Raw genomic sequence first — 18,479 nt, 5'->3', positions numbered from 1 at the left:
ATGCTGGAGAATCGAAGGTTACACAAAAAAGCTGGAGAAACTCAGCGGGTGCAGCAGCATCTATGGAGCGAAGGAAATAGGCAACGTTTCGGGTCGAAACCCTTCTTCAGACTCAGAAAGTTACTTGACCACTTCTTCCTTCACACTGAGCCTGTAAACAATCAAGGGATTTGGTTCAGAAAGCTGAGTGAAACTCAAGCAAAATAATCCTGATCAACAATCAGCAAGACTGGTGCTTTTGTTGAGATTTTTACCAATAATCATTATTCAGGGCAGTGTTTCTCATTAATTGCAAGAATTCTAAGACCTGACACCACTAACTCTGCCCATGACAAATAATTTGCATTGTAAAATATTCTTGATCAATAACCATATTTAGTGCCCCTAAGTGTTGCTCTTAACTAATGGGCAGTCACTTTCTAAATGAGGTGTAACGTGGTCAAGTCTCAATCTCAATCATTCTGTTCTTTAAAATGAAGGTTTTCCGCAGAAACGATGGCCCAGTCTGCGCTTGATCTCGCCGATGTATAAGAGTCCACATCTTGAACAACGGATACAGTAGATGAGGTTGGAGGAGGTGCAAGTGAACCTCTGCCCAACCTGAAAGGACTGTCGGGGTCCCTGGGCAGAGTCGAGGGAGGAGGTATAGTGACAGGTGTTGCATCTTCTGCGGTTGCAGAGGAAGGTACCTGGGGAGGGGGTGGTTTGGGTGGGAAGGGATGAGTTAACCAGGGAGATGTGGAGGGAACGGTTTCTGCAGAAGGTCGAAAGGAGTGGAGATGGGAAAATGTGCCTAGTGGTGGGATCCTGTTGGAGGTGGCGGAAACTTCGGAGGATTATGTGTTGTAGGCGACGGCTGATGGGGTGGAAGATAAAGACTAGGGGGACTCTGTCTCTGCTAGGGGGAGGGGGAGCAAGGGCGGAGCTGCAGGGTATCGAGGAGACAGGAGTGAGGGCCTCATCTATGATGAGAGAGGGGAACCCCTGTTTTCTAAAGAATGAGGACATCTCGGATGTCCTAGTATGGAACACCTCATCATGGGCGCAGATGCGGCTTAGACAGAGGAATGGGGATACAGTCTTTGCAGGAAACAGGGTGGGAAGGTAGTTGTGGGAGTCAGTGGGTTTGTAATAGACGTCAGTCAATTGTCTATTTCTTGTGATGAAGACTGTGAGATCAAGAAAGGGGATGGAGGTGTCGGAGATGGTCCAAGTAAATTTGAGTGCAGGATGAAAATTGGTGGTGAAGTTGATGGCCCATGAGTTCTGCATGGGTGCAGAAGGTAACACCGATGCAGTCATCAATGTAACAGAGATAGAGTTTGGGGATAGGGCCGGTGTACGCCTGGAACAGGGATTGTTCAACGTACCCTACAAAGAGGCAGGCATAGCTGGGGCCCATGTGGGTGTCCATAGCTATGCCTTGAACTTGGAGGACGTGGGAGGAGTCAAAGGAGAAGTTATTGAGGGTAAGGACCAGCTCCGCTAGGTGGAGTAAAGTGTTAGTAGAGAGAAGCTGGATGGTTCTGCAGACGAGGAAGAAACAGTGGGCTTTAAAGCATTCCTGGTGGGGGATGGAGGTGTATGAACGTCCATAGTAAGGTTGAGGGCGTGGGGGCTTGGAAAGCAGGTCATTAAAGAAATGAAGGGCATGTGAGGTACCTTGGACATAGGTTGGGAGAGATTGGACCAGGGGGTTAGGATGGAGTCGAGGTATATGCAAATCATTTCCGTGGGACAAGAGCAGGCAGAAACTATGGGTCTTCCAGGGCAGTTGTGCTTGTGGATTTTGGGGAGAAGGTAAAAATGGGCTGTGCAGGGCTGGGAAATGATAAGGTTAGAGGCTGTGGAAGGCAGAAGTGATGAAATCAGTAATGGTGTTTGAGATTAAGGCCTGGTGCTCATCTGTGGGATCATGGTCCAGGGATAAGTAGGAGGAGGTTGTCGCCTGCCTCAGCCCGGTAGAGGTTAGTGCGCCAGATTACCACGGCACCTCCCTTGTCGGTGGGTTTGATTATAATGTCAGGGTTGTTGCAGAGTGAGCGGAGGGCTGTACGTTCAGCAGTGGTGAGGTTGGAGGAGGTAAGGGGAGTGGAAAAGTTGATACGGTTGATGGCACGCTGGCAGTTTGAAATAAAGAGGTCTAGAGAGGGTAGAAGGCTGTTCTGGGGAGCCCAAGAGGAGGGGGACCAGTGACGACAGGAGAAGGGGTCATCACTGGGTGGTGAGGACCTTCCCATAGAAAAAGGCACAGAGGCGACGGAGCAATGGAAGAAAAGATTGAAGGAAGCCTCTGCATGGTTAACCTTGCATTCTCCATTGACTTCATAGAGCCAGGTTTCTATGGAGCTGCGCTAAATAGTTTGTAACCTTGAATGCAAAGTGCCAGTCTTAGTGGCAGCAGTAAAGGTCCAATCCATAAATATTTCTTTAAAAAAAAAATCAATGTTAAATAATCCCTTTCTGTAATGCAGATTGATGTCCAGAAGCTTGCAGAATGACAGTGAAACGCTCCTTTCCACGAACTAGGGCCAGCAACCCTTGTGGTACAGCCATTCCCCTACCAGAAATTTACCCTTACAGAATTCACAAACTGCTGCTCAAACATTTAAGACACGGAATAAAAGTCTCTCTCGTGAAATTTAGGTGAGTGACTATGAAGTGGCAGAGCAAAAGGCAACATGAATCAGCCATCACCTTGGTCAAAGGTGAAACAGAATAGTGGGGCTGACTGGTGCATTCTTGCTCCTGTATCTGATGTTCTTCTGTTCCTGCTGACACTTGGGAACGAGTGCATCAGTAAGACCATCTTTTAAACAAAGATTTAAAACATTGGTATCTTCAGCAGGATTTCATGCTCAAGTTTCGCAGGGAGGAATGATGAATGGCAGCGTCGTCTCTATATATATGGAAGCAGTAACTAGGCCCACCCACACTCTCTCCTGTATCACACCAGAAGGAAGAGGAACAAAGCAACAATGATCATTTCATTACTCGATTGGCCACAAAAATAATTGCCAGTTTTCCTGAATCAAAGATCGCACCTTCCTGCAAACTGATCCATTCCCTGTAGCCTTAGTCCACAGTGCTTGGTGTAATTCCTGTGCTGAATTATATTCCTTTAATATTGGTCAATAGCACAACCTAATCTGTAGAATTCCCCATGTGAGTGTGGAAATGAGCCGAATCTTCCTCAGCATGTTATGCTCATCTATCTGCCTTTGTTCTGCTTCAGTGAAAGGAGATATCATTCCACGTCTCAATAAGGAGGCCAAGAAGAGTAAGTCTTCCTCTCTCATCATTAACAACTAGTAATAGTTAGCATATACCAATATGTAGAGCACCATTTAACAATGCAGGCGGAGTTACTGTTGGCTTGAGCAATTTTAATTGATTTTAAAACTGGCTATTCCTTGTCACTAGTAACATTGAAATAGAACCATCCTCTCCATAGTTACTAGTCCTTCTACCTCTTTTTAAATTAGTCATCTTTCAGTGAACGCAATATCCAGTACCAGCAACTGAAGCGAGTAAATTGGCGATGTTATTAGTGGATTGTAAGCAACCTTAGAGATTGTGCTTGTGTTTCTTGTTGAAGGACTTGTGCCAACCGCTAAACAAGATGTTAAAAAGGGTGAGTTTATCATTCTTTTTCGAATAAATGAAACCCTCGGGTAATTTATTAGTTAAAAATGAAAGCTGCTAATATCCCATACTCTTTGACAGAATGTAAAATACTTTACACAGAGCTAATTCAAGTTGCCGAGCATTTCTTTTGTTTTCTATTCACTACATCTTTATATTTGTATTTACATCTTTATATGTTTCCTAAAATCTTCCCCTGAGGCCAGAATATCAGGTAGTTCCACCATGGACATCTTCACAGCTGAGTGGAATTTTGTGCTTGCCCAAAGTCAGCACCCACACACTTCATGCCAATGTCACTCTCGTTCATCTTGATAATCCCATTTCAATGTTATGTGGCCCCACTGATCCTACACCAGAGATCATCTGACACCTTCCACCACCAGCCCACTGCCTCAGTTTTCCGCATCTAACTTGGGTTGTCATTTACATTATATTTGTCCCACTCTTATTTCACTCAACAGCCTCACCCAAATTGTACCAAAGAGTTAAAACACATTCGACTCTCTCCTAAAGGCTGCAAGCAGGTTTTGCCAAGTGATCAATTATCTTTAAATTGCCGCAGTCCATGGAATACATCAGCCTTGTACAACGATGGACCTCTCGTTAGGCACAATCCCTGCAGTTATGCAGCCCAAGAATAATTCTGCAATGGAAGTGTTCCCACAAAACGTCAATTCACTGCACTGCTCAGCAGGTTTGCACTAATATCTCACACACTCAGCAGCAAGCTTAGCCCGTACCATACAATCAGCTATTCTGTACAAAAAAAATGACTTTCTAATTTCTAATTCATCTCTTTACATCGCTGTATCACTAATCATTTTGACACCAAATGTAATATAAGTAATAGCGGTTACATTATTTAGAGGTAGCATTGGTTAAGTGAATCCACTAGTAGCGGATCCACAGATGGGTTTAGTTAGTGGCAATACCCTGCCTCTTGCAACACTTACAACTTTCAAAGTACTAGTCTGACATTGTGCATCCGTTTGGAGTAAAACAACCAGTCAAAAGGATGCTTCCCTATCACTCATCCACAGATTAAAACTCGACTGTTTGTGCTGTAAAGAGACGCAAGAGTCTGCAAATGCTGGAGTCTTGAGTGAAACACTAACTGCTGGAGGAGCTCAGTGGTCCCAACCCCAAACATCATCTGTCTATTTCCCTCCACAGATGTTGCCTGACCTGCTGAGTTCCTCCAGCAGGTTGTTTTTCATTGCTCGTGTCCTAATTGGGGTTTTGTATTCATCAAGCACTCATCCCTAGAGAAGATAGGCTCAAAGTGAGATGGGACGAGCCCAAATGTAAACTTGGTAGGCATGAACAATGTGGGCCGAAGGGCCTGTTTCTATGCTGTACGGCACTTTGACTATGAATTATTTTAGACTGTTATGAAAGGCACTATATAAATGGAAGCTGTTGGATTCTTTATTGGAAGTAATTGAACATGCTGACAGAATCCAATAGAACAGCTTTTCATTTAATACAATTACCAGATGAAAAAATCTTTGCATCTGTAACCACAGATGAGGCATTATGGGCCGAAGGGCCTGTTCCTGTGCTGTACTACTAGGGTACACCATGTGATTTATGTTGGATATCATAGTTCACTATAAAGGCCAGCTACCAAATAGGAAATAAACGTGGCTTCATATGAAATTATCTTGCTGATAGAGTCTTCACTTGCTCCTAACACATTGCACCGACGTGATGGTTCCCTCTTGCTTACAAGGAGGACGCACCACAATCTCAGAACAAGGAATGAAGAAAGGTAAGTTTATATTAAGTTATTAATCCTGACCAGTAACAATATTTGTTCAGAACCTTGGCACTGATTTTTAGTCTAGTGATCCCCTCGATATTTAGTGTTAGCTGAGCTGTGTCTGTAGAAAATATCCACTCTAGCGTACACCAGAAAACTGATGTTTCTGCTAAGCGAATGAAAATGGAAGATTTACTTGTAATAACTGTTAATGGATTTGTTCCCTATTGAAATGTCTTGAAGTGATCCGTTTTCTCCGCTGTGCAGTATTCGGCAGGTTTTCTACACTACGCTGCTCCTCTGGGCATAAATCTCATGACTTCCTATTACTGCAAATCACTTTATATTCAGCTGCTAGAAGTTGAATGCACACTTTCAACACACAGAGGGTCTTGTTCCCCCCAGTGGAATATCTTTCTTCAACAAAGCATCATACCTAATGATCTGATTCTGAACAAACTCTCGTCACTGCCACTTGAAATCTCAACAGATTTGCCACTGTCTGCTCATAAAGTCCCTCGATATTTAGTGTTAACATAGCTATATCTATCTGTAACAGGATCCACTCCAATGTACACCAGATAATATTGTTTTTGCCTGCACCTCCCCAGTAAACAAACCCCTACCAAATGAACAGATCCCATTCCTGCCTGCTGCATTCAATTACCTTGCTTGCTTGTTTGGGGTTGTATCCCCTGGCCACCCTCCCCCACCTTGACACCATACAAGGTTCTGCATAGGGAGACAGTGGTTCAGGCTGTTGAACAATCAACATTGATGTGTGACACAAGGAGGTCATGGCCTACACCGTGTGCAATGATGGAATAGATGCAGGGTATGCAGCACATCGTCTCTGGAGACAAGTTCATTGACAAATTAATCCTTTCCTCTCGGATTCTTGCTCAGCTCCCGTTCCTGCTGATAATATGAATGTCTTGTGTGAGCACTGGTGAATCTCATAATGAGCAATGATTTTACTTAAAAGGGCACCAGATCTAATCTTGTGTTTAAAACCTTAATTTACAGAAGGATAATGGATATGCAGTGCCATTTTCAAAAGTGACATAAGATGTCTGCGAGATGTAAATGAAATATGTAGATAACTACATCACTTTTAACAAGCAAAATTAGTTCTGGAATACATTAAACAGCATTGCTTCCAGCGACTAACACAATAAAAGCCACGTAATTACTACATTCCTGCCAATTAAAATTAAATTGATAACTTTGTTTCTTATGAAAGGTAAAAGTGAAACTATTTTCAAGTGTCAAAACAAGTGTAAAGCTGACATAATGTGTCATTTGATGTTAATTTATGCATGGCCACAACTAGAGGAGGAACAGTCTGCTGTAGATGTCTGAGAAATGATAAGACGTGAAATGACTACAAACCAGGAGGTCTTGCATCCACTGAGTTACTGACAGTAAATGCTTATCACGACTTACAATTTAGGCACGGAGTGATAACAGTAAGCTAGCTATATGTCTTTATGAGCAATTGCTGAGGAGTTAGTTTGTTCTTCATGGGCAATAAGGGTAGGTCTCGGCATCATGTTTGGCATAGACATTGTGGGCCAAAGGGCCTGTTCATGTGCTGTACTGTTCAATGTTCTGATGGAAGGGGACACCATCATCATTGCTGTAACATTGAGAGATAGTAGTGCAATTTCCCAATATCATTGGAATTCCAGAGGTGAATGTGTATTTGTCAGTAGTCTGCATTCTTATCATGCAAGAAACCTTGAGCAAAAAACAAACTTTTGAAAGAACTCAGCAGGTCAGGAGGCAAAGGGTTGGTCAATGTCTTGGGAGGAGATCCTGCTTCATGACTCAGGGTTTTAACACAACATTTCAACCATCCCTTCATCTCTCCAGAATGCCATTTGACCTGCTGAGGTCTTCCTGCTGCTTGGTGCTTGTTCAGGACACTTTAGGCTCCTCAGTTGATCAAATAACAAGATTCAAGGACACTGTGCCACAGATGGTAGAGCTGTTGCCTCACAGCGCCAGAGACCTGGGTTCAATCCTGACCTTGGGTGCTGTCTGTGTGGAGTTTGCATGTTCTAACTGTGACCATGTGGGTTTCCTCTAGGTACTCCACTGTCTTCCCACATCTCAAAGATGTGTGAGTTTGTAAGTTAATTGGCCTCTGCAAATTGCCCCTAGTGTGCAGGGAGTAGATGTGAAATTGGGATAGTAGGACTAGTGTGAATGGGTGATCATGGTTTTTGTGAACTTGGTGGGCTGAAGGGCTTGTTTCCATCCTGTATCTCTAAAGTAAACTCTAAACAGACTAAACAATATTCTGAGATAGAAACAATGACACATAATACTGATCTACAGGTAAGAAAACCAATGTAACAGATTGAATGAGTCAGGGGAATGAAGCAGGTTTAATAGTGGGAATGAGAAGTTTCCATAGGATTTACTAATTTACATGATATCAATAGTAGAAATGGTGGTCAGATTATTCTCATGTTGAGACTCCTTGTGTCATACTAATGGTCTTGTTCAGATACATATTTGTGATGAATGCTCACATCACACCACATCATCACTCCACTTTGAGTGCAGTTCGCAAGCAAGGTTGTCACATATAACAGTGTGTAAATGAGCTTTATAGTGCACATTGAATACCCCATTCTTGTGTTGATCCACATTGGGTTTGGGGAGGCCACAGAGAGACACAGTTCTGCAACTGGCCATGCTCTGATATAAATGTTAGGTGCCGAATGTTCCATCAACCTGCCAGTGTGCGTTGCAAAACAGATTGAAGGATTCCAAGCTCGTGTGTAACAGAAGTTAAATTGCAGGTTTAACTGAGAGAAAGTAAGTAAAAGTGTCAATTTTGTGCAGTGTTAAGGTCACTGTACAATTCCCATTGTTTGAATTGGAATAGAAGTAACTCAGTCTGATCCAATCTGAAAATAAATGGTGATTAGGTTCCATATTAAAGTGGATATTTGTCCTAGAACTGTCCCTGGATATCCTGAACTGGTTTAGGAGCGGGTCCAGTGCCTTGCGTAGTGACATAGGGATCAACACAGAGTCAACAAACTTGACGCTGCAAACATGCCGAAGACTCCAGAATGATCACACACAAATGCAGCTAAAATCGATTCTCGCCGGAGTGGCCATCTTCCCGAACAACGTACACAGTTAACAGACTACACCATAGTTCTACACCATGATAAGACCCGACTAACAGAAAACCCACGCCAAGAATGCTTCTTGCCATGAAGGTTGTTTTCGTGTGGACTCGCGATTAGTCTACAGGTTCCACTGTGAACAGAGTATCTCGGAGACCTGTAAACCCTTCACACGAAGCCAAACACAGTCGACGTTCCTGCCCACGATGAGATGACACCGAGTGTCGGCCTCCACACTCACACCCCTCCGCGGGAGCCGCCGCCAGTCAATCTGCCTCACACTTCAGAGGCCCGTTTGGATTTCAGGGATGGACGAATAATGGGCGATGTAATAGATATGACCCTCGCCCCTGAAGTCAGCATTACCCTCGACTGGGACAAGATAGAAGAGAACGGGCGGTAAAGCACATTGAACTGTCCTCTCTACGTGATTGTTAACAGTAGAACGTAGATTGTCAGTCAGCCAAACTCGATTCAATAATCAGACGTGTCAGGAAGTTAGCATCTCTGCTATTAAGTTTAACGATATTCCAGTGCTGTCATTCTTAATATTGAAAAAACGAGTGAAACTATAAAGGAGAAGAAACATACACAGATGACTCTCCTTTGCAGAAATATACATTTAAATAGAAATAAACATATAGGCCAAATATATAATAAACATCCTATTAACAGTCAAAGCAAATCCTATTCCTTGTATGTAAGGTGCTACAAAATGGCCGCCGGCTAACAATCTAAACATTCACAAATGCTATGAAGTTAATGAAATGAGTTAAACATCATCTGCCATAAATATTCTCCAATATAACATTCCAAGCATACAGTGAACTATATAAACATACAGCCATTGCTTTCTTAAGCGTAGCAAGCTAGGATTGGGATGGATTGCTTCTGCTGCTGAACATTACAGAAAAAACAAAGACAGGAGACTACTTCCTGCTTCCTACTTCCTGTGTGCAACTGACCTTTAACAATAAAAGTCCAATAGATGGCGCTATTGGTTGGAAGGTTGAGACTTTCGTTCTCTTGTGCTGTGGGCTCTGGCTCTTGGGGGCTTAGAGGTCCAGGGGGCAGGGCCTGAATGCATTGCTGTGACGTGGTGGGCGCTTTCGCATTCTCTGCACTTGAGCACTTTCTTACAGTCTTTGGCAAAGTGGGAAGATGAGGAGCAACACCTGAAGCTGCTGTTCTCCTTAAGGTAGGTTTTACGCTCCTCTATGGGCTTGGCTCTAAAACCTCTACATTTGGCGAGGGAATGACTCGAGGTTTGCCGTGGATGGGGCAAATCTTCACCGGGTCATTGCTGTGCATTGTTTTGTCTGTATTGTCTATAACTGTTGTAGCAATGTCAGTCTTGTGTACGTATATGGGGGTTCTTGAATTATTCTGTCTCTGGGTAGGCTTCTCGTACTTGGAAGGACTACTGACACTGCTTGAAAAGGCAAAACTTGGGTCATTTCTAGTTCTTGCCTCTAAACAGATGAACTGTGCAAAGAAGGAGAATGGTGGGAAGCAGGCACTGTGCTCCTCTTTATATCTTGAACCCAACGAGATCCATTTTTCCTGGAGGCCATGGTGGAGTTTCTCCACAATTGTGTTGATACCACGGGCCTTGTCCAAGTAAGTCAAACCAGGTAGGTATCCATCTTCTTTAGCAGCCTGCAACTCCATAAGCAAATCTCCGAGTTCTCGAAGTTTGATGTGATCCTCACTGGTTATGCTGGGGAAGCTATCCAACCTTTTGAATAGATAACTCTCTATTACCTCTGGAGCGGCGTAACAAACCAGGAGCCTGTCCTATACCGGCTGAAGAGCAGCATATGGGTCGGTAACATGCGCTGAGTGAATTCTTCTGATATGCTCTGACGATTCTTTGCCTAACCACCTTACTACGAGATCTAGCTCTTCGCTAGCAGTGAGATCTAAGCCGCGAATGTCGTTAATAAAGGATGATTGCCATGCTCTGAAGCTCTCAGGTTTATCATCGAACTTAGTGAGCCCACTGGTCACGAGTTCTCTTCTTGCTAAGTGCTTGGCGAAGTCGATCATACTAGCATGTCTTGTCTCAGGGTGTTGTTTACGGTTCAAAGGGTATTTGTCATAAGCTATATGGCCTAATAGAGGTTCCGCTTCAGCAAAGCAGACTTTGCGAGAAGGGCTTTGGCCAGCCTGGTGTATATGAGATGGGGAAGCATGATGCCTCAATGCTATCTTGGTTTCAGCTCTGTAGACCTGAGGGTGTTGGTAACCATCATTGTAGCATGAATGAGTCACCTGGGTGACCTCATGTTTTGCTGGTGGTGACGAGTCCTCATTGATGCATGGTCTGCTAGGTGAAGAGGTGATAGCGTCGACAGTTAGCCATTCACTCTGCTCCTGTACATAGTCTTCTGTTCGTTGCTTTGTGACTTGCTGTAAGTGTGACTGACCTTGGCTATGACGTTCTCTATCTTCCACTTCTACAGCTGCTTCCAAAGCTTCAGCATGTGCTAGAGCAGCAGCAGCCTCTTGCTTCAGATGTAATGCTTCTAAAGTTGCCTGTACTCCTGCTTTCTCTGGCTCTAGTCTTGCTCTCTCTTTTTTATGTCCAGCTCTCTCTCAGCAAATGATGTTCTTGCACGTGCAGCCTCAGCCTTTGCACGAGCTTTAGCGGCTGCACTACTCGAAGATCTGGAGGAGGAGGTGAGTCGTGAGCGTGCACTGGCTTGCGATGCTTTGTCATCATGATCCTTTGTCTTTCCTATTTTTGCAGCTTTATTGCAGTTGCTTGCTTCACTCATTGTTGTCCTGGCTTTTTCACTGAACTGTCCTCCCTACGTGACTGTTAACAGTAGAACGTAGATTGTCAGTCAGCCAAACTCGATTCAATAATCAGACGCGAGTCAGGAAGTTAGCATCTCTGCTCTTAAGTTTAATGATATTCCAGTGCTGTCATTCTTAATATTGAAAAAACGAGTGAAACTATAAAGGAGAAGAAAAATACACAGTTGACTCTCCTTTGCAGAAATATACATTTAAATAGAAATAAACATATAGGCCAAATATATAATAAACAATCCTATTAATAATCAAAGCAAATCCTATTCCTTGTATGTAAGGTGCTACAAAATGGCCGCCGGCTAACAATCTAAACATTCACAAATGCTATGAAGTTAATGAAATGAGTTAAACATCATCTGCCATGAATATTCTCCAATATAGCATTCCAAGCATACAGTGAACTATATAAACTTACAGCCATTGCTTTCTTAAGCGTAGCAAGCTAGGATTTGGATGGATTGCTTCTGCTGCTGAACATGACAGAAAAAACAAACACATAGAAACATAGAAAATAGGTGCAGGAGTAGGCCATTCGAGCCTGCACCGCCATTCGATATGATCATGGCTGATCATCCAACTCAGTATCCCATCCCTGCCTTCTCTCCATGCCCCCTGATCCCTTTAGCCACAAGGGCCACATCTAACTCCCTCTTAAATATAGCCAATGAACTGGCCTCAACTACCTTCTGTGGCAGAGAATTCCACAGATTCACCACTCTCTGTGTAAAAAATGATTTTCTCATCTCGGTCCTAAAAGACTTCCCCCTTATCCTTAAACTGTGACCCCTTGTTCTGGACTTCCCCAACATTGGGAATAATCTTCCTGCATCTAGCCTGTCCAACCCCTTTAGAATTTTGTAAGTTTCTATAAGATCCCCCCTCAATCTTCTAAATTCTAGCGAGTATAAGCCGAGTCTATCCAGTCTTTCTTCATATGAAAGTCCTGCCATCCCAGGAATCAGTCTGTTGAACCTTCTCTGTACTCCCTCTATGGCAAGAATGTATTTCCTCAGATTAAGACAGGAGACTAATTCCTGCTTCCTAGGGTTTCAGCCCGAAACGTTGCCCATTTCCTTCGCTCCATAGATGCTGCTGCACCCACTGAGTTTCTCCAGCTTTTTTGTGTACCTGCTTCCTACTTCCTGTGTGCAACTGACCTTTAACAATAAAAGTCCAATAGATGGCACTATTGCGCATATGTTCCAGCAGGGAACAGAATACACATCAAAAGTCAAACTCGGCAGAGAAAGGTCGACTTAATGTTCTACTAATAGAAGCATTCGGGAAACTTAAAACTCTCCTGACATTTACCGCAGCTCAAATCAGTTAGATGATGAATAACGAGCTATTAAATGATGTGGTTTGATAAACTAATCAACAGATTAACATTTGGAAAGGTGAAGGCGAGGATGCTTCAATCTGTCTCCTCGGATTATTTTAAGATGGTAGACTCGGCAGTTATCCATGTAAAATGAGAATTATACTCATTACATTTTAACATATCAAGCCTTCATTGAAATGAATGGCAGCTCAGAGACATTTGTTAAAAGCTGCATCTTAAATGTTAAATGGATGTTGGCTTCAGGGTAAACAGGCATCAGCCACAGATCAGCCGCTGCCAAACTGAGCTCATGAAACAGATTGACGATCCTCACCTGTGATTGTAACCTTTGTCAGAGGCAGACGCCCCTGTTTGCCTCGTTTAGTTAATGAGAAAATGCAAAATCTGAAACAAAGACGAAAGATGCTGGGAACAGATTCAATTCCAGCAGAAACCAGGAACACACTAGGAGGGTCTCGACCCGAAACATCACCTATTCATGGTCTGCAGAGATGCTGCCTGACCCGCTGAGTTACTCCAACACTTTCAGCCTTTTTTTTTTGTAAACCAGCAGTCCATTGTTTCTACTTCTGGACTCTCATCTGATTGAGTTTTACCGAACCTTCCCGAATCAATGAAGTTCCCTGTCCGGCAGTAAACTGTTGGGTCTTTCTGCTTTTCAGGTGGTCTTGTTTTCAAAAATAAAATCTCTTTTAAATTTCGTAGGACTGATTTTCCGTGCAAATTGCGCAATAATGAACTTTTTTTTAAACAGCATAATACCGCTAAAATAACACTCCGTTCACCGAATGGTGTTTAGGTATTTGATTTCCTTTCTCTTTACATTCTCTCCCAGTGGAGCGGATGACATTCCAACACAACGATCTCCATATCCAGTGGCCAGGCGAATATTAGGCACGCAGTTATAGACTTGGAAAGTTCAGGCCGGAAATCCAACTCCTGCAAACACAAAATTAATAGGTCTCTGATATATCTGGCGACAGTGACTGAAAACTTGGAGGAAGCACAGATAGACGTGGCGTTTCCTACGACTCGTCTCCTTAAAAAAAAAACTGCACCCTAGGACAAATGAACTTTTTCCTACGGGTTTTAAATACGACGACTGGGTCTCCGAGCACATGCCCGAGATGTTGCTGGCGGCGGATTCACCCGCGAACATCCTGCAGATTTACCTCGAGTGTTGGTTCCATTGAACTCGTTTCCAGCGAGAACACCAGTTTCACGCCACTAACAGTCGCTGACATGTGCTAATGGCTTCTACAATCACGCTCTTCTACATTGGCAATGGCAATGGCGGTCGTAAACCATTGGACCCACTGCTTCACTTCAGGACGACTAACACTGTGATTTTTCAAATCTACTACCCGGGTGCTAACCAAATAGCCTTGCCGTTTATGTGGGTGAAATCAGCCCACAATAGGTGAGCGTTCGCTCCAACAGATTTGTGCCCAGAGTGCCCCAAACTCTCAAATCCCATTGTCTAGTAGTCGTTTTCTGTTAATTGCTACAACCCCAGCGCTGGGCAGCTCCCTTGTCTGTGAACCCTGATCCAGTGTAGTGCCAACTGACCATTGATGTTATGCCTAGCCTAGTTATTTGCTTCACCGATTATCCTGATATGTTACATGTGGTGATATCAATGGGAGGAATCTTTGACTTTTCAAGCGCCAGAAAAAGCGAAAAAACCGCGCCAGTCGCAACCAAGGTCAAAGCCAGCAGGCGCCCAGAGGAGTGTTGAAGGTAGGAAAGTAATTGTTACAATGCAGTCTATGCATTTGAGATCTCGCCGTTTACATTGTCAGAGTTGTTCTGTATATTTGTGTTCATGTTTATCCTCTTCTATTTCCCACCCCACCCACATTCGGCTGGTTACCTGAAAATAGGGCCGTCCAGAAGTTCTATTCTGGGTCTACACTTCTCCTCCATGGCCAAGACTATGGGTGTTTCTCCACAGGTCGGATGTAACAAATCAGCTAGTGCTCAATTTGTTCAATCGTTTGCAAACCAATACATTTTTTATGTGCAATCTAGTCAGGTTTGAATCTGGAAAGTAAAAGTATCATTTGCGCCTGGAAAGTAATTTCTGCAGCTCTGGCCATTAATGATCAGTCAGGTGGTCTGTGAGTTATTCTCGACTGGTCCTGCCGGGATCTCGACAGCTTCAAGCCCTGTTACTTCCAATATGGTGCTTTCTTTTTTGTTTGAGACTTAAAGGCGAACATGCTAATCTACCAGAGAACCTCTCGGGCCCCTGAGTGTCCCTTATTATCGGGCGGGCTATGGAAGTGTGAAGATATTGTCCAAAGGGTAAAGATGAGATTCTGTATATGCCACATATTGGACGACTTTGGCAATCTAAGCAATAAATTAGAATACTCAACAGAATACATTATGTGCCCTGGGGCTTTTGATAATCAGAAACCCTTTATTTATTCCGTTTGAAACAAAAATATGCCCGTTAACCAAGTAATGTGTTGAGCGTCTGAAGATTAAAATTGCAAGTGTCTGTTCAGAACAGCAAGGCGGAAATTCTGGCTGTGGGTTTTAGTTTTCAAGGAGACACTCAATGTATGTTTCATTAAGGTAAGTATCCCATTCCCTGCTTTTGTCCCAAAACTGCCACTGAGATATTCTTCAAAGAGGAATGGTGGCAAACAGCACAGATTGCCTCTAAGATTGACTCAGCCTGATGGCTTCCTGATCTCTTTTGATCTAATGCACTAAACTTTATTCACGTTATTCTCTTTATCGTGTACGTGTACACTGTGGGTGGCTCGAGTGGAATAATGTATTGTCTTTCCGCAGACTGGTTGGCACGCAACGTAAGCTTTTCACTGTACCTCGATACACGTGGCAATAAACTAATTTCCCTCCTTCCTCCCTCTAAGCCAATCCATTCAACACATCTGCCATGGAAAGCCACAGAGAAACCTCGTCACTCCAGAACAACTCCGAGTCACCCAGAAACTATTCTAGGCCTCATTCGCCATGTCAACAGACATAGGTCTTGTTCTTAAGATAGACACAACTTGCTGGAGTAACCCCAGCAGGACAGGCAGTGTATCTGGAGGGAATGAATGGGTGACGTTTCAGATCGAGACCCTACTTCAGACTTAAAGTCCCGGGGAAAAAAGGGAAACTAGAGGTATAGACAATGATGTAGAGAGATATAGAACACATGAATGAAAGATATACAAAACAGTAACAATGATAAAGGTGAGAACGGAAAAGCTGGTGTAACATGGATGGGGGAGGGATGGAGAGACAGGGGATGCAGGGGTTACTTGAAGTTAGAAAAATCAAGGATTTTACCCCTGGGTTGTATGCTGCTCAAGCGAAATAAGAGAATATGCGGATTTGAACTTGCTTCATTCTTCCTTATAGTGGAACGGCTATGGCTGGAAACCGCGCTCCACAACGTTGTGTCTGTGATGTGTAGCTTAACTTCAGTTCAGCTTTCAGAAAGAAAACTGTGGAAAAATGTACATGTTTATGTTTTTTTTCTTCTGCGTCATCCTTCCAGTTCATCAATCATTTCTTTATCCTTCTGTCCATGTTTCATATTCACTAAATACATTCACAAATTCATTACATTTGTCAAGTCAACCGCAGGAAATCAGTCAGTGTTTCATATGAAGAAAGACTGGATAGACTCGGCTTGTGCTCGCTAGAATTTAGAAGATTGAGGGGGGATCTTATAGAAACTTACAAAATTCTTAAGGGGTTGGACAGGCTAGATGCAGGAAGGTTGTTCCCAATGTTGGGGAAGTCCAGAACAAGGGGTCACAGTTTAAGGATAAGGGGGAAATCTTTTAGGACCGAGATGAGAAAATCATTTTTCACACAGAGAGTGGTGAATCTGTGGAATTCTCTGCCACAGAAGGTAGTTGAGGCCAGTTCATTGGCTATATTTAAGAGGGAGTTAGATGTGGCCCTTGTGGCTAAAGGGATCAGGGGGTATGGAGAGAAGGCAGGTACAGGATACTGCGTTGGATGATCAGCCATGATCATATTCAATGGCGGTGCAGGCTCGAAGGGCCGAATGGCCTGCTCCTGCATCTATTTTCTATGTTCCTATGTACTGAAGTTGGCGGTAGACAAAAGTGCTGGAGAATCTCAGCGGGTGCGGCAGCATCTATGGAGAGAAGGAAATAGGCAACGTTGAAAACAGCACTTTTGTCTACCTTCGATTTGCCAGCATCTGCAGCTCCTTCTTAAACGTACTGAAGTTGCCGCTGGTTTTTGATCTTCCTTCCTCTCTCGCCCTCAGACTGTGAATGCTACGGCCACTCCAACCGCTGCAGTTACATTGAATACCTGAAGATAGTGACCTGCGTCAGTTGCAAACACAACACCCGGGGCCAGCACTGCCAGTACTGCCGTCTGGGCTTCTTCCGCAACGCGTCCGCCGAGCTGGACGACGAGAACGTCTGTATCGGTCAGTGCCGGCGCCTCAATGCCTGCGTGGTGACCACTGCACGGTGCACGCATTTCCCCCAACCAACTCTCTGCACATTCTCCATATTCTCCAGTCCAGGCCTTAATCACGGCACGATGTACTCACTGAATGGCGACCACTGCACGGTGCACACATTCCCCAGCCAACTCGCTGCACGGTCACCGTTGGACAGGGTACTCATACGTTGTGCGTTATCTCCATTGAAGGGTGTCCACGATGTACTCACTGTGTACTCACAGCATGGTGTCACTGCATAGCGTACCCACTGTACGGAGTATACACGGCACGGTATACCCTCTGCACAGAGTTCTCACTGCACGGTGCACTCGCTGCACTGTGTATCCACTTTTATTTTACCAAAAACAAATTGAATCAATTATTTACTAAAGTAATATGTACAATACAAAACTATACAAATACACCCACCACCACAATACAAAAATAAAAGATATATTCTTAAATATCAAATATAATGAATATTAAACAACTGTGTTACAATCCTTGTGAAGGATACGCGGCGTCCACACTGCACGAGGCTTTCACTGCACGCTCAACTCGTTGCACTGTGTATCCACTGCACGGTGCACACACTGCATGGTATCGCGGTGCTGCCTTCGCCGTGTCCAGTTTGTGGACTAGGAGGCCTCGGGAGCGGGTCACATACACACCCACACACAACGAGTCAGGTTTACTTCACCCTCAGCTTCTCCTCCCAGGGTGAAAGTCTGCCCCCCCCGAAGGGTGGCTGGAGTCTGGCTGGGGCGCGGGCTGGTAGTATCTCGCCGGGCACCTGGGTCGGAGGCGCCGGCCGAGGCGTTTGTGACTGGGATCCGCCTCTCAGCTGTGTGAGGGCAGGGAACATCGCTGGCTTGGACCGAGGTCCCGCGGTGAAGCTGACCACAGTTCTGGGAGGGCTGGTGAAACCGTGTCGCGGATGTCCCCGAAATGGCAACATGTGATGTGTTTAACGCAGGGTGTAACTGCAACCAGCACGGGTCAAGGCACGATCGCTGCAACGAGACGGGCCACTGTGAATGTAAAGAGGGGGCCATGGGTTCCAAGTGTGACGACTGCAAGCCAGGATACCACTGGAGACGGGGCTGCTTCCGTGAGTACGCGGGTTCATCTCTAGCCGGGGCTGGGCTCGCACCGTCCCTAAACGAGACAAGACCCCAGCCAGTCCGCGAGTGTGAAGCGGGGGAGTGTTTGCCGGAGTGAACCTTCCCGGGACAGCAATACCGAGTGTTCAGCAAGCCAGTCAGTCAGCGTCCGCGGGGAGAAGCAAACGGTGGGCGTTTT

At 44.5% G+C, this 18,479-nt stretch overlaps 1 protein-coding gene across 3 annotated transcripts in view; it reads left to right on the top strand.

Moving 5' to 3' along the window:
- The window catches only part of LOC129711962 (netrin-G2-like), a 74,020-nt gene that overhangs the window by 53,507 nt on the left and 2,034 nt on the right, over positions 1 to 18,479 (top strand). For 2 of the 3 annotated variants that reach the window (XM_055660029.1, XM_055660030.1), the window contains 2 exons: positions 16,992 to 17,159; positions 18,154 to 18,288. In XM_055660029.1, coding sequence (XP_055516004.1) covers positions 16,992 to 17,159; positions 18,154 to 18,288 — 303 coding nt within the window. Of the gene's footprint in view, positions 1 to 16,991; positions 18,011 to 18,153; positions 18,289 to 18,479 lie in introns of those variants that run through there. The other variant, XM_055660031.1, reaches the window with a different exon arrangement.

The sequence above is a fragment of the Leucoraja erinacea genome, chromosome 31, assembly GCF_028641065.1.
Source record: "Leucoraja erinacea ecotype New England chromosome 31, Leri_hhj_1, whole genome shotgun sequence".
Classification (NCBI taxonomy): domain Eukaryota; kingdom Metazoa; phylum Chordata; class Chondrichthyes; order Rajiformes; family Rajidae; genus Leucoraja; species Leucoraja erinaceus.
The sequence above is the reverse complement of the archived record's forward strand: the minus strand, read 5'-3'. Positions and strand labels throughout refer to the sequence as shown.